At 33.1% G+C, this 22,510-nt stretch overlaps 1 protein-coding gene across 1 annotated transcript in view; it reads left to right on the top strand.

The window, feature by feature from the left end:
- Mical (Molecule interacting with CasL) overlaps nucleotides 1–22,510 on the top strand; it is a 237,842-nt gene that overhangs the window by 25,742 nt on the left and 189,590 nt on the right. The window contains exons 5-8 of the mRNA XM_080171110.1: nucleotides 1,357–1,420; nucleotides 1,769–1,845; nucleotides 7,220–7,279; nucleotides 11,250–11,318. Coding sequence (XP_080027236.1) covers nucleotides 1,357–1,420; nucleotides 1,769–1,845; nucleotides 7,220–7,279; nucleotides 11,250–11,318 — 270 coding nt within the window. The remainder of the gene's footprint in view (nucleotides 1–1,356; nucleotides 1,421–1,768; nucleotides 1,846–7,219; nucleotides 7,280–11,249; nucleotides 11,319–22,510) is intronic.

Here is a 22,510-nt window from a genome sequence, read left to right as displayed (position 1 = left end):
TTTTGTTTGCTTAAAAATCAAAGTACATTACCTACATATTTACATAATTTTTAACAGAATTGTCAAAAATTAATGGGTTAATGGGGAATACTTAACAAAGGAGTTAATTTCCATTCTGCCATTTGTTTTTTATTGTAGTAGAAAAGGATGTTGTTGTGTAACTACCCTCCCAAAAAAAGGTATAAAACTTGCCATGATAACTAAAGCTTCTCTGTAAATAAGAACCAAATCAGAAAAATGAGAACAATGAGATCTTTTAAGACAGAAAGACACAAATTTACCTTGAAAAAGAAAAAAATGGATCCCGGGGATCTGAAGGGATAAGATAAGACAATGGCCAATAAATCCCTAATGATGATACATAAAAATACTACTTCTGTAGATTACATTAGTGGTTGAAACATTTGGACACTATTAATGAAGCATCCGATCAAAATACTATAAAAGTCATCAAAGATGTTAATGAATAAGAAAATGTTATAATAAAACTTTTGGGACTAGTGTAATAAACAGCCCAATGTCCCTTCTCTCCCTGATAAGAATCCGTGAGTATTTATTCATGATTCCTGTACTTTAAATACTTGAAAAATAATAATATAAAAATAAAGTTTTGACTTATTTGAGTCAATACTTAGGAAGATGAATATGTTAAATTTAAATTGAACCATTATTTAAATGCATTAATTTTATCCAATTCATTCTTTACTTGCTGGTTCAATCATATTCAAAGGTAGGGCAGCCTTATTTTATGATATAATATGTTAATGTAGGGCCTTGTAAGATACTTGAATGCTTAGTTTTCATGCTAGTGGCTTGTTTCCTATCCACTTCAGACCTCGCCTAACGAGGGTTATGAGGGTTTCTCTTACATATGATTTTAGTTTTATAAGAGAAATGAGAAATATTTTTGTTTTGCCGGGTGTTTTGATTAAGTTGAAGGTCTCTAACATAGTTTGACTTTTAATTTTCGATTTACAGAAGTGCAGACATAGTCAGTTAAAAAGCGACAACACTAGAAATAAATAATGGAACACAATAAAGCATTCTGAATTACAGTGCAGCAATTTATTAGTAGCGAAGCTATTATACAAATCTTAGTGCCTATCAGTATCAGTGGAAAGGCTGAAAGGTTTAAGAACTTAAAGTCTTTATCTTACGAAAAGTGTTTATGCTTTGGTACTAATCCCTTGGTATTTAACGAACATCTTCGCAAATAGCCTTTAGGGACAGATTCTATTAAGTAAAAATAAATGTAACCATTAAACTTCCCTGAAAGGTAGTGTTGAATCATTTCAGTGGTCAACTAGAAACCAAAAATAATCACTTCTTCGAATTTTAGATCTTATTTTGTTATAGGTATTTGTGTGAAATTCTCAGACTCAAGCCAAATCAACTTCCATACTTCTTTCCAAAAATTAAGGTAAACTTTCTTATGACTGTGAAGAATTTAGAATTAAGATATTTTTATTTAGGTACTTATGTACTTAATTGAAAGTGTAGATTAATATCCGTATCGTAGTTTCTTTTGGACTAGTTTGTGTCCATAAGTACTCCTAGAAAGATAATAAAAAAGCTCTAACTTAAACGAAAAAATTTCTTATTATTTTTGAAAATGTATTTTTTCTAGCATGTTATACCTAAATATTATTTCATTTAGAGATGTTGTTGGCTTATCATTGCTGCGCTACTTTTAAACATAAATAACAATTGCATCGTTACAATTAAATACATTATTTGATTTTCATCAATTATTATGTTTTTTTTCTAGGCAAACTTATCAAGTTGGAAGGCACAAGCACTATGGGCCAAACTGGACAAACGGGCCTCTCAAAAATGCTACAACAGGTGAATTTGTAAAACTTATGTATGAATGGATTTTTCTCCCATGGACCTTTTTCATACTTTTGTTTATGTGAAAGGTTTCATAAATGACTATTAAAAAAATGAGCCGGTGCCTTCGGCACTGCGGGGCTAAAAAAACTAGTTTTAATCTTATGATTGTACATTCTATATCCGCGGAAAGCCGGTTATAATACGATGAAAGAAATAACTATTCTCGTATTCATTCGAATCCGGTGTACAATAACCGGTTCTCATCTATACGAAAAAAACGATGTCTAGCATCGTATTATATCCAGCTTTCTACTAATATAAAAATATACAAGGTGCCGAAGGCACGGGCTAAAAAAACTGGTTTTAATCTTATAATTGTAACTTCTATATCCGCGGAAAGCTGTTTATAATACGATGCGAGAATTAACTATTATTTCTTGCGGTTGAATTACCCTGATGTTAGTATTGTGAGATGGTGGGGTGATGAAGGAAATTAACAAAAAAAAAGCACAAACATTATATGAAAAAATTGCAAGCATGTAAACATTGAATTCAATATTCATTTATAATTTGTTAAAGCTTATGTAAGTATTCTTTACTTTACATTGCATTTTCAGTTTTCCACCAATGTTTACCTCAAATTTAGCAAATAATAAAATTTATTGTTATCCATTAACTTAATTCCCATTAAATAAATTCGGATCTACTGCAGTTCACGGTAAAATATTGCAGGTAATCAATATTTCCAAAAATCTGAATTTTAAAGGCTGCTAGCTGCCAAACGGCTGAACATACAGATCATACCCGCACACCATTTTAAGCGGCATAACAAGTCCTACAAATAATGTGGAATAATAGCCAAGATCCAATTATGCACAGGGAAAGCTTCACTGAAGAAATAAACGCGTAAAATAGGTCTTTTTCGCGCATTTCTCTGCACTGCGAGATAATTATGCATTATTGATTTATGGCTATTCCAGATTATTTGTAGGCCTTCTTATGCCGCTTAAAACATTGTGCGGGCATAATCTGTACGTTCAGCCATTTGGCAGCTAGCAGCCTTGAATTTTTTTTTTTTTTTTTTAAATATTGCTGAACAGCAATATTTTACCGTGAACTGCAGTAGATCCATAAATTCTTTTCCAACTTGTCCTTTCCTCGAATCACCTACCAAAGGCAAAATTTCGCACTCGTAGCTTTTGAAGACAAAATTAGTTGTCAATTGCTTCAACCTCGATTCCCGTTTTTGAGTCTGAAGTAAATATTTCATGACTCGTCAGCCGCGTGTTAGTCTCAGTGAAATCATTTTATAACTTTAAAATTCATCTGGATATATAAACCTGTTCCTAAATAGACAATCCATCGTTTTAAAATCTTACAATTTTAAGTCTACTATATAAGGAAATTTTTTAGGTTGGGTTTATAAACTACAATAGGTAGAAAGTGTTCTATATTGGGAAAATTTTGTAGGTTGGAATTATTAACTACAATTACAAGTGTACTTTATTGGGAAACTGCTGCTTTCATGTTTGTTTAATTCATTCTCAAGTCACGTAAAATACTTGGACAAAATTAATTATCCCAACCAAACTTTATAATATAGACCAATAGCTTAGATAACTATTACCTAAAAATAATATTGGTCTATTAATCCTAAGGCCTAAAGTAATCTTCATTTTTTAGATATGTTGTACCTAATGGTTATAGGAATCGCATGCAAAGTTTGAATACGAAGGGCAAATTATAACATGTCTAAATTAACGAAAAGAGCTAACAGTTCCGGACAGATGGACGGACCGACCCTGATTCAGTGATTATAAAAAAGCTTAATTTTAAAAAAATATTCTTTTTTAGCCTGTAAATCTATGCTGAACAGTTAAATGTATTATATAAATAAAACAGATTACTATTTAATAATTAGTGTGATCTATGAAATGCTTGAATATATACAAATGTTGTAAACTGTTTATTATTTACTAAGTTAATATTACTAAATTAGTTCTCTATTTTCAAAATCTTACTTAAAGTTACATTCTAGAAGACATGTTTGCATGTAAAGTACTGTGAGGACAAAATTATGGATTAAAGGATTGGTTAATAGAAATCTTAATTCAATGTTTGAAAGGGAGATTAACTATGTTTGTCGAAATGGGTATGCCGGTGAAAAATAAAGGAATATGGCAAGATAAAATAGCCTAAATAAGCTTCAGACGGACGGACGGACGGACAGACAGATAGACATCAAGCTACTTTGTATTAAAGATTATGCTATAATCCTTGTCCTTGTTCATGGTTAAAACTAAATAGGGTAGTGCGGGGTTAATGCGGTCATCGGGTCAATTCCGGTCAAACGACCAACTTTTTTAAAACCGTTTTTTACCGGTGTTCTAAACGTTTGCGAGAGATCTTCAGAAAAGCAAAATTGTAGTTTATTGCCTATACTTTCATTTCTTACTTCAGCAAATTTTTATCAGATTACTCCTTCTATGATTTTTTTCCCTCAAAAAGTTGCAAAAAATTTGCAAAAAAAATTTTCAAAATAGGCCATGTTCAATCTAAAATTGTGAAAAAATGGTAAGTCCTATCGACCCCAGGTTTTTGTAAAATGAAAGATATGGCATTCATTTATCGTTTGCAATTGGAGGCGTTGTTCTAACTTGATTTTTTCATAATTTTTTTTTCGTCTAAAAAAAATGGTCTATTCCGGTCACTTTTTTTACTTTTTTTTATTACTGTATTTTATTTTTATTACTGTATTTATAACTGTATAATACCCTAATGTTTAATTTAGGTGATCTGGAAGCATAAACAACCTAAATGCATGACCTAAGCTTTAATCATTGCCTTGCCTGTTGTGTGATGTACATTACTAGTCATTTTACTGCTTTATGTCATATTTTGTTGCCTAAGCTTTTCAATTTGTAAAGACATTAAAAATTTTTCAGACACATTTTTATAGTCATGGGAAGAGTATATCACCCAAAGGAACGCCTTAAATATTTGCCTGAAGATGTATCAGCTGCATTGGCTCATGTTAGAAGGGGTATGTCTATTAGAAAGACCGCTAGAAGATTTAAAATTCCATATGAAACCCTTGCATCTTTTTCGTATAAGAGGGTGTGCGCTATTTTTGCGCCGTTTGGATTTTTTATGTCAAATCGGCTAGGATTAAGCTAGAAAGGTGTTTAAGGTGTCTATAGAAAGCTCATTGCATGTCATAACAAAAACTCCCCAGGATATGGGTTCTATCTCCAAGATTTAGAGTACATATTCAAGATTTTGCATTTTCAAAATTCCTGTTGCATAAAATGTGTTGAAATATAGAGTTAGACCCCATATCATTTCGAGTTAATTGTCAGGCATGTAATTTTGCATCTTTAGACACCTTAACCACCCTTGTAGGTCAATCCTAGCCAATTTGAGACAAGAAAAAATGTATCAAAAACTGCTGTCAAAACTGGCAGGATTTTTAAAATTAAAAATTTTTTGGGAAAAAATCACTTTTTTCAAGAAATTCCAAGACCTGCGAATCAGAAATTGCCTCTAATTTATGTATAAAGCTTAAAAAAACCTTATCATATAATGAAAAGTATGATTTTTTAAAAAAAGTTTGCATGAAAAAAATTGATGTTTTTTTGCGATTTTACCGACTTTTTTAAAATGGGGAAAATGTTGTCAAAAAATTGTCTGATCTGCATGCGACTAGTACCGTTAGAAAGCTAATGACCTCAGCTTTCTACTCATAGTTTAAAATGTTAAAAAAAAATATTTTAAGGGGGTGTTCCACCCCCCCAAAGTCAACTGACCGAAATAGCCCCACAGGTGGGGTTATTCCGGTATAGGCCAACCGCCGCCCTTTAAACCGATTTTGACCGACTTCTAGTTGCGAGATCTTAATGGGACCAAGACAGGCTTCTTCGTTATTGCCATATCGTTCATTTGCACTCTTAAAAACCGGAAAAAGTTTTTGGGAAGTATGTTTTTTTTAAGTTGAAGCAAAAAATTGACCGGAATTACCCCGCACTACCCTAGTTATTTATCGCATCATAAAATTAAAGTCTTCCTCGGATATTAAAATGAAAGAATAAAAGATTATAACCAGTTTTGGTAGACCCGAAGGAAAATTCATATAAAATTTCTTTAATACGATGCTATATATTATTTTTCAGTATGGCTGAGAACCGGTTCTAATCTTGCGGATATTTAATCGGTTTCGAAGCCATACTAGAAATTTCTTTAATTATACCAGACATGTTTGTATTTTGAAGTTCTCTATACAAATTTTGGAAGTATGGTACAAAAAAATAATTTTAAAACATGTAAAGATAGGCTCTAACGTTTTGGAAATATTTGTTTTTATATCCTTTTCACTATTTGTATTACTAAATTAATTAAAATGTAATAACTAGGTATTTTCTTTTGATATTTTATAACTTAACAGTAAAACTTTTTCTAGTTTTATATTTCTAGACAGACTTAAATTGATACCTATTTGAAAGCAATAAAATTAGATTACAAATATTACTTTCTGTAGTAATGCGGCTGTAATAAAAATTTAGTTCAAAAGTTATTTTTATTTCTTCTCTTCGCCTATAGCCTCTATTAACTTTGTTAATTAGGGGTAGCTTGAACGCTTTATCAGCTTTGCTGCGATTGCGGATTTTAAAATAATCAATTTGTCTTCATATTTTGTTGCAGATTATTTACTTGCTTAGTTGTCGGTAGGCTGCGGATTTTTAAAATTCTACGAATAAATGCGGCTGCTGCGACCTATGATATTAAGTTGGATGTACACTTTCCTAGTTAGATTAGGAGGAGGGGGGATTGGCTTTGAAACCATTTGAGCTATTTGGAAATAACTTCCGACTTAGGATTTTGTAGGTCTAATCACATTCGCCGCTCTTCAAACTAGAAAGTATAGAACCGTCTTTTAAATGCTTATTTGAACATAAAGAAAATGATATATTATCCTTTATTTTATTAAGGAAATTGAAAATGATATACAATAGGAAGGAAGATGTTCTATTATTAAAAAGCTGAATTCTTATTTTGATAATAGTTTGATAAAAATGCTGTAAATCATCTGTATTAAATGAGTTAGGTATTAACAAAATAGAATCATACATTACATGATTTTAATTAAATAATGCACTAAATAATTTTATTTTGTAATGATTGCAATTTTTAAGATTGGTTAAAAAATGAGGATGGCAAGTTGTGACTTCTTGATGTTGATAATGTGGGTTGATTATAAACCAACGTTGCTAAGCACTCAAGAGAAGCTACAAAGATTGTACATACACGGGTTCCCTAAGAAAAAGTGTAGTTAAACCATTTGAAATGAACATAAAAATAAAAGCATATTTTTAATTTATTTTATTTTTAGGGGAAAAGCATGTTCTGGAACGAGAGTTCTAATTATTGGAGCTGGACCATGCGGCTTAAGGTAAATTTTTTTCCAGTATGGCTTCGAAACTGATCAATATCCGCTGGATTAAAACCGGTTCTCATTCTCACTGAAAAACTAGTTATAATATTATGATTGAACATATCTAGTATCCACGGAAAGCCACGTGTAATGGGATGTGATACTCAAACAACCAAGGATTTTAGGTTAAGTAACATCCATCAGACAACCAACTCTCTGATTGCACGACCTTTTGTCAGAGAAGTTCCAACTGTGCATGGTAGTAGGTTGCGCCTGTTTATAGGCCAAGGCATTTCCTCTACTCTTACTATTTATGTCGTGCACCTGACATAGCAGCAGTAGGAACCATTTTTGACGTCTTTAGTTATGACGCGATGTTTGCGACGTCTGACCACACATCCTACGCCTGCACATGACTTGAACAAACAAACCTAGTCCCTTGTATTTAAAGTTTAAGATAACTAAGAACCAACAGTCCTCGGTTAAAAAAAAATGCGCTTAAAATACTTCTTTCTCGTTCACATGTGCGGTTCCCTAGCAGCATTCAAAGTTAATAAAGAAATACCTTTCCTCTTACTTCCGACCTAATTAAATTTTTTCCCTCTTACTAACTATCCTAAAACAGGACCAGAACAAATATGAATTGTTTCTAAAAATTGTAGGCCTAAATATCTAGGTAAACGTTTTAGCGTATTAAAAGAAAAAAATGAAAAACAAAACAGAGACTGAAACCATACTTTTATAAGAGCATATTTTAGGAAAACTCATTACACAAACATTATGTCTGTTTTCTAAACTATTAAATAAAAGAATTAATTTGTATTTGTGAATAATGCCACAACCATGACCTACTATTATATCATTATGAGTACTGTAAACATAGATTAATAATAGTTCAACATAGGTCATGTAGTTTTTTCTCGAGAATAAGTAAAGCCAAAAAAATACTTTATTTATTAGATTCTTAAATTTTATTCATATAGCTACGTAGTAATTTTTAGTTTTTTTTGCAGGGAAAGTATTTTAGATTGCTTGATAATTTTTTTCACATGCATTTTCCATATTACAACCTGTATTCCCAGTCCGTATTTTAATACTATCTAAATTGGCGAAAAAAATAGAGATAAATTCAATAAGGTTGGTAAATATACACCCCTGCTTTTTATAAACAAAAAAGTTCTCCTTTTTATCTGAAGTTATTACTTTAGAAAATAAAGAATGACATAGAAAAGAACAGGATCCTATAACATAGAGGTTCAGTTAAGTCACTGAACTGTTTTGTCATTAAATATTTTAAGACAATTAATTCAAAAAGTTTATTATTTTTTCCCTGTTAGCCAGGGTTCTGGAGCCGGAGCCGGGAGCCGGGAGCAGCAACATTTTTGGTGGAGCCGGAGCCGTATTTTTCGTTAAAAACGGCTCCGGCTCCGGATTAGCTAAAAATGTTTTTTTTAAGTAATATTATAATTTGGCAACGGTCTATTTCCATATAATAAACTGAAAAACTATTGTTACTTAACAAATAGACACACATCCTTCTACTTTTATATTGCTTTAATCAAATAAAAGCAAAATATTTTATATTATTTATTTTATTTTATCAAATTCAATAATGAAAAAAATTGATATATTAATTTTAAGGTAGGAGCTGGAGCCGGAGCTGGAGCCGGAGCCGCATCAAAATTATACGGCTCCGACACCCTGCTGTTAGCCGTTGATTTTATTAATTCTCTGCTTAAAAATCAATTAATATAGATAAGTTTTTATTATGTTTCCATAAGTTGTGATTAATATCCTGTCATGTACAACAGTAGAGATTTACTGATTAAGTCTCATCTTCAGAGGGTTTATACAGAACCGCAAAAGAAAATGACCTTTCCTTTAGATATTGTGATATGCAAAATTCTGTATCAAGAACAAAAGGATCCTTCTAGTTTGCTGTAAGAAGATAGAAAGGAATTCATTTTGTATCAATGATAATTTCATTTTCTTTTTAATATTTTCAATCCTTCCTTTAAAAAAAATCTTCCATTTTCTGCAATTTTACCACAGATTAACTTTTAATAGATCATTTTGAAAAGAGCTATATCTATAAGAGTTAAATAATAGTGGGGGAAGGGGTAAATTAACTGTTTGTTCCCACCCCGAGGACCCTGTGCCTACTTTCAATTGGGTATTTGAAAATCAACCAATAGCGTCAGAAAAAATAACTCAGCCAAGTCGCTACAAAAGTGCAGAAAGCAATTTGTTAGCTGACAATAAAGGTCCCAAACATTTGGATCCAGGTAGTTGTCTGGTTATACATCTATATTTATATATATTCATTATCTATATCAGTAAATCTTTTGATGATCTGAATTGTTAAGCTGGGCTTTTATGGATAAAGTCATCTTTGTAGAATTTGTTTTGACTGTTTGTAAGGAAGCTCTTGTGTTTGATATCTGTGTCTGACACAAATTATGAAAGCTTAACATATTTGTTATTATTGTACATTGTACACTATTTATTCTTGTACAATATTTAGAAGGTAAGGGACAAGTGTTATAAAAAAAACCTTATGTCAAGGAAAATATTTTAAAGACGAGAATAACATTTTCCATAACACCTAAACAGACTGACACAAAAGACGAACTCTGAATCGATTTTTTACTTTTGGTTGTATGAAAAGTACAATCCATAGTTCTCAGGGAAGGACGGGACATTGCACACAGGACTACAAATTATAATGGTACCCAAAGTTTTATAAACATTTCCTCTCAATCGTTGGCTTTTTTAACCTTGGGTAGTTTTTATTAGATTAGTCGACACAAATAATTTTGATGTAAAATGGGGGGGGGGGGGGGGGCGTAATGACATTTAAACGTAAATCGTGATCAAAATGGTCTAAATATTGAGCTAGACACTTGAAACTTGATATACAAGTTGATTATTCTTTTCATTTAGATGTAGGCTATCTATAGGACTAGGTTTATGTACCAAGTTTTAAGTGTCAAGCTCAATATTTAGACCATTTTGCTCACGGTTTACGTTTAAATGTCATACGCCCCCCACCCCTTTTATTTGTGATGTACTTCAATTTATCGTCCATTGTCTCCTGATAATTCTTGATATGTATATGTAAAAGAAAAACAAGTTATTTTCTTTAGATAAATTGTTAGATACTCTTTTCATTTATTATAGCTAAAGGGTTGTTATGTTAATAAAAATAAAAATATCTCAAGAACAAAAACTATTTATCTACTCCACGACATAACGTCAAAATATTCAAAACGTGTTCTTTTTAGACACACCATCCAGGGATCTTAAGGGATAAGACGATAATAGTTGTTTATCACATCGTGTTAGAGACAATTTTCCACGGATATTAAAATTAAAGATTATAAGTTTAAAATTGTACTTAATCCTAATAATCCATTATAATAACCAATGCTGCTTTTCCCCTGATTTCAATACAAATAACTGAAAATGTACTATTCACAAAATTTTTAATTTACGTAAATAAGCTTTAATACAATAATTAAGTAATTAAAAGACAATTATATAAAATAAATTTTGAAATTTTTAAAGAAAAATTTACTAAGATTATTTTTCCACTGTTTTTGTCTAAAACACTACAATATAAAGGATTTTCAATTTAGTTTTAAAAAATAATTTTTAGAATTAACAAATAACTATACCTAGTAAAGAATTAATTAAGCTATATGAGGCAAGGGAGGGAGTGTGACATTGATCTGCAAATTAAGTGTATCTACCAAAAGTCTTATAAGCTATTATTATTTTTTTTTACTTAAAAACTGGGTTACGGGTACCTACTTATATTTAATCTTGATTGTCAGGTTCAAACTAGCAGTATCCAAACTTTCTTACTATTATTTATATTCTACATAAGATTTGGTTATTATTGGAGAATGAGACTTACATTAATTTAGTACCCACTGTCATATCCTTGTAAGAAGCAAAGTTTTTCTACATTATTATTCTGTTTCAGGACTGCTATAGAAGCTCAGCTGCTCGGTGCTAAGGTTGTTGTCATAGAGAAGAGAGATAGATACTCAAGGTAAGGATAGTTCTGTTATTAGAGTAAAAAATAGAGGGGGAAGGGGTTAAATAACTATATATCCCCATCCCTAGGACCCTGTGCCGACTTTCAATAGGGTCTTTGACAATCAACCAATAGCGTTGGGAATATTTTCACAATTAAGTCGCTATAAAAGATTAGAAAGCAATTTGCTAGCAGAAGAAATAGGTTTTTAACAGAAGGGTCCAGGTGGTTGTTTGGCATTTATATTTATAGTTTTTCTATTTCACTCTCCCCATTTGCGTCCTTGTCTGCAAAATTATAATTGCATTTCCCCTGTAAAAAAGTAGAAAAACTCGGCATAAAAAAGATGAATCATGATTTCTTTGGTGTGTGACATTTTCTCACACTTTTATAATTGTGCACAGTGATGGTGTGCCGCAGGTGCCAATTGATTGATTGATTGATTAGCCATAGTTCTAAGTTGTCATGGAGTAGGCTGAGACACTTTTGTATAGCCGCTGCGGCTAGGGCAAGCTTAAGCTCCACGTTTAATCACTTGACTTGACCCGCTATCTCATGAGAGCTCCTCATTATTACCTCACCCTCGCCGAGTATGGCAGGTGTAACAAATTAAGTCACCGAAATGAATGGCACTCTCCGCAGAGGAGCTTGGGATAAGAGTAGTACTGATATTATATATGTGACTATTAATTCAAAGCCTTTATTATTGCCATAGACCTAAAAAAAGGATGTTAGCAATGCATTCTCAAATAGCGAAGCACAAACTAAAAAACAAAAGGGGACGATGAACGAACGAGAGCAACTAATCTTAATAGCACATTAATTTAAGCTTTGTATTGTACTTGTACACCAAAGTTTTATAAGAAAGGGCAAAGATACTTAAGTACTACTTAATCATCAAATGCTTTGTTGATGTCAAAGTGTCAAACAATAACAAATTCATCTTTTAAATCAACAAACGTTATAAAAGGCATAAGTACATAAACTAAATGTAGGTTAATTCAAAATTACATCTTGTTACGCCTCACTTTATATGAATTGTCTTTACATTAAATAAAGTTCAAAGTTGGGTACGGCACTACATCACTGAATCTGCAAACGTTGTTCTTTGCATTTTACACACAAAAAATTGCAATTTTTTACCAAAGGTCAATAATAACTATTTTTACAATCTTATGTGCGCCAAATATCACTAATCGAAATTAGATTGTGTATCTAAATGAAAACTATCTAACCTCAAGTTTTTGATTTTTTTGCAAGTAAAATATAATAGGTAGTTTGATTTCCATATAACCAGGGTGTCGGAGCCGTTTAATTTTGATGCGGCTTCGGCTCCTACCTTAAAATTAATATATCAATTTTTGTTCATTATTGAATTTGATAAAATAAAATAAATAATATAAAATATTTTGCTTTTATTTGATTAAAGCTATACCTATAAAAGTAGAAGAATGTGTGTCTATTTGTTAAGTAACAATAGTTTTTCAGTTTATTATATGGAAAAAGACCGTTGCCAAATTATAATATTACTTAAAAAAATCATTTTTACCTAGCTAATCTGGAGCCGGAGCCGTTTTTAACGAAAAATACGGCTCCAGATCCGGCTCCGGATCCACCAAAAATGTTGCTGCTCCCGGCTCCGAAACACTGCATATAACTATAAATATTTACACCTTCCTACTTTACGATTACATGCTATTTCTAGCAATCAAATTATTTTGTCATGATCATTTGAATTGGTTAAAAGTTTTATAATAACGTTTTCTTGTTCGTTGGCTTTTGGGACTTTTTCTGAATTTTGATTGGTTGGTTCATAAAGTTGAGTGTCTAAAAGTTTCAACGTCTAATTGTATTCTACAGAAGAGGTAATTTTGTGTATCATCGTTTGGGATTTGGGTATTTGTCTTATCCCTTTAAATCCCTGTAAAAACAAGGATGACAACATCCATAAAAGCAAAGCTCTGAAATGTAAGTACAAACGAACATTAACACTTGTTGCGTGTCAGAACTGAATAAACTGAATAATAATGCACATGTTACTGTTTAAGGACATACTGACGTTTTTAGGACTTTATTATAGAGATGCTTCGCTTATAACACTATACCTTGTTGTAATAGGAATCAGTATACCAAAAATAAGATGAATCGGATAATTTTAACATACAAAAATTTATTGTCAAAAAAGTAAAAAATCAGCATGTTTTAAATGGACGTACGGACTTTCTGGTAACGATTATAGAGTTGCTGCGCTTTCTAAGTTGTACCTAACTGTTAAAGGAATCATCATGCAAAGTTTGAAATCGATAGGACAATTCTAACCTGTTATAATTAACAAAAAAAGCTAACTGTAACGGACGGACGGACGTACGTACATACGGACGGACCGACCCTAACTATAGAAAAGCTTCGCTTTTAAAAACACCTTACATCGTCAACGTAACGTGTTCCTCCTGGTTGTGAAAGACAATTATACAATTCTGAATATTTGAATAGGACAAGGATCATAGCAGGATTAAGTTGTTTTTATCAACCAGTAAGAAACGGATAGTTAAAAAGTCTATATTTAAGGGTTTCATAAAGATTAAGTCCGTTTGTCGCCACTTATAGGTTAGTAAGTAAATAATTGCTGTACTTTAAATAAGAAAGATAGATAATTTTTCACATTTTATCCTTAGCTATATCTGACATTACATTAAAGCTACTAAAATACTTTAATAAAGATCTAAAATTTGTAAAAAAAAAGATGGACACAGAAGTGAAGTCCACCAAAAAATTTACTATTGCACATTAAGAATAGAAGGCAGTATAAACCAAAACGGATTTTCATTGGTAGCATATTAATTTAGTTTGAAATACTTTTAGCAACAGTTTAGTTCTCTTAATTCTTGGCATTAATGTAAGAATTTATTTTTAAGAATTAGGATATTTAAGTTAGAAGGAATTTTAATGTTAGAGGGAGATTGGAAATCTGCATCAAATTTTATGTGCGACATTTAAGCTTCTCCAATCAGAGCGCAGATAATTTTCAATCCACCAATCACAAATGTCAAAATTAATTAACTTTAAAGTTTAATTGTATTTCCGCTTTTAGATAAAGAATTATACAAAAAACGAATTTTATAAAAAATCTTTAAAAGGGGGATGTGGAAAATAACCATTTGGGCAGGGGGGGGGGGGGGGTTTACTCGAGAACCCTTAGAGCTAGAGGGAGCTAATTTTGGATATAAGCTTCTATGGGGCCAAAGTTACTTTTAAAATTATCGTCGACCCCCCACCCCCCCCCCAAATTTTTTTTTTTTTTGGGGGGGGGCGGGTGGATTATACTATAGGATGTTTCTCATAAACGACTTGAGATAAATGGAGCAAACCTTGGGATACAAGTTTTGTAGGCCTATATTTGATTTTAGAATTATCGTTGACCACCCACCCACCCCAAAACCCCTAATTTGGGGGGGGGGGCGGGTGAATTATACTATAGGGTGTTTCTCATAAACGACTTGAGATAAATGGAGCAAACCTTAGGATACAAGTTTTGTAGGCCTATATTTGATTTTATAATTATTGTTGACCACCCACCCACCCCAAAACCCCTAATTTGGGGGGGGGGGGGCGGGTGAATTATAATATAGGGTGTTTCTCATAAACGACTTGAGATAAATGGAGCAAACCTTAGGATACAAGTTTTGTAGGCCTATATTTGATTTTATAATTATCGTTGACCACCCACTCACCCCCAAACCCCTAATTTGGGGGGGGGGGGTGGGTGGATTATACTATAGGGTGTTTCTCATAAACGACTTGCAGCAATTTTATTTTGGGTGCTACTCCCTTAGTTTTAGAGATAATTGGATGAAATCTTTTGGGCTGGGTCACTAATTACCCCAACTATTCGTATCTTTAAAAATAAACGGCTGCGAGACCGCTGTTTACCACCACCAAAAAAAAATTTTATTGCATTTCTCGCCGAATTAGGCAATTTGGAATCATTTGAGACCATGTTATTTTTTTCAAAAATTTTTCCCCTTACAAGCAACCCTGCGGGGGATTTAGTCATTTTTTTCAAATTCTCGAAAAAAATAACATGGTCTCAAATGATTCCAAATTGCCTAATTCGGCAAGAAATGCAATAAAAAAATTTTTTTGGTGGCGGCTGTAAACGGCGGTCCCGCCGCTGTTTTTTTTAAAAGATACCAATAGTTGGGGTAATTAGTGACCCAGCCCAAAAGATTTCATCCAATTATCTCTAAAACTAAGGGAGTAGCGCCCAAAATAAAAGTCAAAACAAAATTGTAAGTAAAGGGGGGGGGGGGGGAATGTAATGACTCGTCACACGACATACCAGCAATTTTATTTTGGGTGCTACTCCCTTAGTTATAGAGATAATTGGATGAAATCTTTTGGGCTGGGTCACTAATTACCCCAACTATTGGTATCTTTAAAAAAAAACGGCGGCGGGACCGCCGCTCCCGCCACCCGTCGCCGTTTACCGCCGCTACCAAAAAATTTTTTTTTATTGCATTTCTCGCCGAATTAGGCAATTTGGAATCATTTGAGACCATGTTATTTTTTTCAAAAATTTTTCGCCTTACAAGCAACCCTGCAGGGGATTTAGTCATTTTTTTCAAATTCTCGAAAAAAATAACATGGTCTCAAATGATTCCAAATTGCCTAATTCGGCAAGAAATGCAATAAAAAAAATTTTTTTGGTGGCGGCGGTAAACGGCGGCGGGCGGCGGGAGCGGCGGACCCGCCGCCGTTTTTTTTTAAAGATACCAATAGTTGGGGTAATTAGTGACCCAGCCCAAAAGATTTCATCCAATTATCTCTAAAACTAAGGGAGTAGCACCCAAAATAAAAGTCGAAACAAAATTGTAAGTAAAGGGGGGGGGGGAAATGTGGTGACTCGTCACACGACATACCAGCAATTTTATTTTGGGTGCTACTCCCTTAGTTTTAGAGATAATTGGATAAAATCTTTTGGGCTGGGTCACTAATTACCCCAACTATTAGTATCTTTAAAAAAAGACGGCTGCGAGACCGCCGCTCCCGCCGCCCGCCGCCGTTTACCGCCGCCACCAAAAAAATTTTATTATTGCATTTCTCGCCGAATTAGGCAATTTGGAATCATTTGAGACCATGTTATTTTTTTCAAAAATTTTTTGGCTTACAAGCAACCCTGTGGGGGATTTAGTCCTTTTTTTGCAAATTCTCGAAAAAATTACCCCAACTATTGGTATCTTTAAAAATAAACGGCTGCGAGACCGCCGTTTACCACCACCAAAAAAAAATTTTATTGCATTTCTCGCCGAATTAGGCAATTTGGAATCATTTGAGACCATGTTATTTTTTTCAAAAATTTTTCCCCTTACAAGTAACCCTGCGGGGGATTTAGTCATTTTTTTCAAATTCTCGAAAAAAATAACATGGTCTCAAATGATTCCAAATTGCCTAATTCGGCGAGAAATGCAATAAAAATTTTTTTTTTGGTGGCAGTGTTAAACGGCGGCGGGAGCGGCGGTCCCGCCGCCGTTTTTTTTAAAGATACCAATAGTTGGGGTAATTAGTGACCCAGCCCAAAAGATTTCATCCAATTATCTCTAAAACTAAGGGAGTAGCACCCAAAATAAAAGTCGAAACAAAATTGTATGTAAAGGGGGGGGGGAAATGTGGTGACTCGTCACACGACATACCAGCAATTTTATTTTGGGTGCTACTCCCTTAGATAACTATTGGTATCTTTAAAAAAAAAACGGCGGCGGGACCGCCGCTCCCGCCGCCCGTCGCCATTTACCGCCGCCACCAAAAAAATTTTTTTATTGCATTTCTCGCCGAATTAGGGAATTTGGAATCATTTGAGACCATGTTATTTTTTTCAAAAATTTTTCGCCTTACAAGCAACCCTGCGGGGGATTTAGTCATTTTTTTCAAATTCTTGAAAAAAATAACATGGTCTCAAATGATTCCAAATTGCCTAATTCGGCGAGAAATGCAATAAAAAATTTTTTTTGGTGGCAGCTGTAACCGGCGGCGGGAGCGGCGGTCCCGCCGCCGTTTTTTTTTAAAGATACCAATAGTTGGGGTAATTAGTGACCCAGCCCAAAAGATTTCATCCAATTATCTCTAAAACTAAGGGAGTAGCATCCAAAATAAAAGTCGAAACAAAATTGTAATTAAAGGGGGGGGGGGTGGGAATGTGGTGACTCGTCACACGACATAACAGCAATTTTATTTTGGGTGCTACTCCCTTAGTTTTAGAGATAATTGGATGAAATCTTTTGGGCTGAGTCACTAATTACCCCAACTATTGGTATCCTTTAAAAAAAACGGCGGCGGGACCGCCGCTCCCGCCGCCCGTCGCCATTTACCGCCGCCACCAAAAAAATTTTTTTTATTGCATTTCTTGCCGAATTAGGCAATTTGGAATCATTTGAGACTATGTTATTTTTTTCAAAAATTTTTCGCCTTACAAGCAACCCTGCAGGGGATTTAGTCATTTTTTTCAAATTCTTGAAAAAAATAACATGGTCTCAAATGATTCCAAATTGCCTAATTCGGCGAGAAATGCAATAAAAAAATTTTTTTGGTGGCAGCTGTAAACGGCGGCGGGAGCGGCGGTCTTGCCGCCGTTTTTTTTAAAAGATACCAATAGTTGGGGTAATTAGTGACCCAGCCCAAAAGATTTCATCCAATTATCTCTAAAACTAAGGGAGTAGCACCCAAAATAAAAGTCGAAACTAAATTGTAAGTAAAGGGGGGGGGGGGAAATGTGGTGACTCGTCACACGACATACCAGCAATTAAAATTGCTGCAAGTCGTTTATGAGAAACACCCTATAGTATAATACACCTGCCCCCCCCCCAAAAAAAAATTAGGGGTTTGGGGGTGAGTGGGTGGTCAACGATAATTATAAAATCAAATATAGGCCTACAAAACTTGTATCCTTAGGTTTGCTCCATTTATCTCAAGTCGTTTATGAGAAACACCCTATAGTATAATTCACCCGCCCCCCCACCCCCAAATTAGGGGTTTTGGGTAGGGTGGGTGGTCAACAATAATTATAAAATCAAATATAGGCCTACAAAACTTGTATCCTAAGGTTTGCTCCATTTATCTCACGTCGTTTATGAGAAACACCCTATAGTATAATTCACCCGCCCCCCCCCCCCCAAATTAGGGGTTTTGGGGAGGGTGGGTGGTCAACGATAATTCTAAAATCAAATATAGGCCTACAAAACTTGTATCCCAAGGTTTGCTCCATTTATCTCAAGTCGTTTATGAGAAACATCCTATAGTATAATCCACCCGCCCCCCCCCCAAAAAAAAAAAATTTTGGGGGGGGGTGGGGGGTCGACAATAATTTTAAAAGTAACTTTGGCCCCATAGAAGCTTATATCCAAAATTAGCTCCCTCTAGCTCTAAGGGTTCTCGAGTAAACCCCCCCCCCCTGCCCAAATGGTTATTTTCCACATCCCCCTTTGATGCAGATTTAAATCTCCCTCTAACATTAAAATTCTTTCCAACTTATATATCTTAATATGAATATGTACATTGTACATGTGTATGTTGAGGAAACTAGAAAAATAGGTGTTTTAACACTCTAATCAAAAGTTGATTAAAGACAAAAAATATATTTCTAAAACAAGCCATCTTTTTGCATTTTTTGTTTTTTATCAGTCATTGATACATTTAATTGTACCTGTTGGGGAGATGAAGGATAAAACCCGCGACTGTAGCATATAATGTAGTACTACCTAGGTTCTAAAAGTTTAAAGGGATCCAGGATACCTTTGTTTAATATATTTTGGGCAAAGTAGACAGATCCTTAGTGATCTATTCATGGTTACCCAGGCAGAACTGATTAGGATTTAGGTTGTTTATTGTTATAGTAATTTGAATTGTGTTTTATATATTATATTTTTTTGATTTTATGACTATGTTTAATTTTTATGCCCAAATAAATATGTTTTTTTTAAAAGCGAAGCTTTTCTATAATTAGGGTCGGTCCGTCCGTCCGTCCGTCCGTCCGTCCGTCCGTCCGTCACGGATAGCTTTTTTCGTTAATTTAGACATGTTAGAATTGTCCTATCGATTTCAAATTTTGCATGGTGATTCCTTTAGTAGTTAGGTACGATTTAGAAAGCGTAGCCACTCTATAATCACTACCAAAATGTCCGTACGTCCATTTTAAACATGTTGATTTTTTTACTTTTTTAAATAGCTTTTTTCGTTAATTTAGGCATGTTAGAATTGTCCTATCGATTTCATATTTTGCATGGTGATTCCTATAATAGTTAGGTACGAGTTAGAAAGCGTAGCAACTCTATAATCATTACCAGAATGTCCGTACGTCCATTTTAAACATGTTGATTTTTTTTACATTTTTAACAACAAATTTGTATGTGACCTAATTATCCGATTGTTCTGATTTTTGGTATACTGATTCCTGGGACAACAAAGTACAATATTATAAGCGAAGCAACTCTATAATCAAGTCCTAAAAATGTAAGTATGTCCATAATCATTATCCTGTATCAAGCAGTTTTTCAACAAATTTACTTACAATTTTGCTTTGACTCTTATACATTCGCATTCTGATTATTCAGTTCTGACATTAAACAAGCGTTAATGTCCGTTTGTCCTACCGTTTCAGAGCTTCGCTTTTATGAATGTTGTCATCCTTGTTTTGTTTATGTTTATCTGCTCGTTGTTGTTGGGAAGGTGAAAGGTGAATCATACAATACTGCGTAATAAGTAAAGACAGTCAAACTTATCATATTGCCTTGGCTTAAAACAGGTGCATCTCATTACCCTGCTTTCAGACTTTCTCTGAAGTGTGTTACTTCTTTTGTTCTGGATCCTGATATTTCCATTATAGAATAATTAAAGGCTTTGACGTATAAGGCTGATGATTACAACGTATATTTTGTAAAAACACAAAGAAGTTCCAAAATATTTTTCTCTTCTACAGAAAAAAACAAATGTTTTTTGACAGAAAGAATATGAACAAAGAGAGAAAGTTGTGAAGAGTTGTTGATTGATAGTTCAACTCTGTACTGAAGTACGGAATTCAATTATGAATGAACAAGATGACAATGTTTCAGATGAATATTCTATTAAACAAGGTTGTTGTAGCTTATAATTGACTATATTGCTTTCATATTAAAGGGATAAGGTTGTACCTAGTATTAGTGAACAAAGGTTTTTAATTCAGAAATCAATTTTTAATTAGAGCTTATCCACAAATACCTAACCCAAGCCTGAGTATGTCAGATAACCTAATTTGGGATGCATTGGTATTCCATTAAAATGACATTCCAAACCCCCTAAACCCTACAAGTGCCTTCAACTTTTGATAATTTTGCATACCTAATCTAGTTATTGGCCACATCATTGTGAAATGGTATAAATCCCATGTGATTATATTTTTGTTATCACCCTTGATCCTATGATTGTTTAGATTATCATTCTCTTTGAATAGACTCGATCTATTTACCCCCTAGTGGAAGTTAGCTCCCAAAAAGGGTTGTATAGCCTAGTAAATGAAAAAATATCAGCTTTAGAGCATTTTTTTTGTTTCCTGTCTATAGACTTTTTATTTCTTTATTTAAATCAATGCCTGCTTTTCCCCATTCTTTTGAATCCTTATCTATATTTTTAACATCAAGGAAAACTTGTGTTTTGGAAGATTTTTTTTCCATTTCAAAGATTTTGTTGTTGTTTATTCAAACAAATGGATGTTTATAAATAAGATTGTCCTTGAATTGACTAAAATAGACTTTAATTGATTAGATAAGACGCAATTATAAAGAAAGTAATGGAAGGCCTATCACTATTTTTTAATAAAATTACCCACATTGTCCTATGCCCCCCCCCCCCACATTAGCCAAAAAGGGATATTATTTGCCGTCATACCCCTTCCACAACTGTGTGTATATTCTTCTAAATATGTATTGCAAAGGGCAATCTAAAAAGGAATTACAATACAGCTATTACCTTTCACTTTATATATTACTACCGTCAAACACTTTGTTGATGTTAAAGTGTTGTGAAAACAATTCTAAGTAACACATGTATTTTAATAACATATTTAACCATAAACATGTTTTTATCTAATGAGTACTATCTTAGATTTATTTTTTTAAGTAATAAAATATAAATATTTGTTTTAATGTAAGATAAAAATAATTGGTAAAAATAACATGATAATTTAATAATTATAAAAATAGTTAAATTTCACAAAACCTGAAACTCAATGGGGGGTTTTAAATCACAGGTAAACTTTCTAAAAATGTCCTGCAAATAATTTTTAATAATTAAAGTTTATCTTCTATCTGTAGATATATTATAATAAAGACAGATAGTGAGAAGTATGAGAAATCATTAAGATGTTAGAAAGAAAATAATGAGATGTTTTTCTAATTTCTATTGCGTAGAAAACTGTGTTGAATAATATTTTTCTTTACATGACATAAGAATATTGATCTATAATTTGCGTGTATTTTCACCCATACAAAATTGCTACACTTATTTGAAATAAAGATTAGTGCGGCTGCATGTTAGTTGAGGACGAATTGCTTTGATAAGGATAAGGATCATAGCTATTCTTATTGAAATTATTTATGTATATTTTAGGGTATAATTTCCAAACTTCTTACAATACACATACTCATTAAGTTTATAATTTTACCAACGCAGCTATTAACATTGCATTAATTTTAAGCCATGCTGTCAGTAGTGTAGTCATTCTTGTTTGATTAAATTTAAGAAAACGTACTTGTAAGGCTAAAACAATTTACAGATTTTTTTTGACCTTATTGTAAATAATATATTAGGCTTTTTGTGGTATTTTATAAATAACATTTATCTATAAATATGAATGAAATATTGTTAAATTTAGTGGTAATTAACCTTATAGCTAGGGTCTAGTGTGAGCATAATCGAAGATACAAAAGTTCAATTTCTTAACTTTTCTGTAAGGTTCATAAAAAGTGGATCAAGTTATGATATCACTCAGTCATTAGTCATAGTTTAATAAAAAAAGCAAACCAGATCTTTATTGGAAAATTCTCTTTTATGATAGGAAGAGGAGCATAAAAAGCATTGATTGCCTTCCAGAGAGGAAGAGGACAATAATGAACATAAAGTTTTATAACCACGTAGTTTAATTCGTAGGCTTAAAAACTTTGGGAATTTTCATTGAATTTTGA

This window comes from Acartia tonsa, chromosome 9, assembly GCF_053477335.1.
Source record: "Acartia tonsa isolate MP-2025a chromosome 9, ASM5347733v1, whole genome shotgun sequence".
Taxonomy (NCBI): Eukaryota; Metazoa; Arthropoda; class Copepoda; order Calanoida; family Acartiidae; genus Acartia; species Acartia tonsa.
Note: the sequence above shows the minus strand (reverse complement) of the source record. Positions and strands in the feature narration are given on the sequence as shown.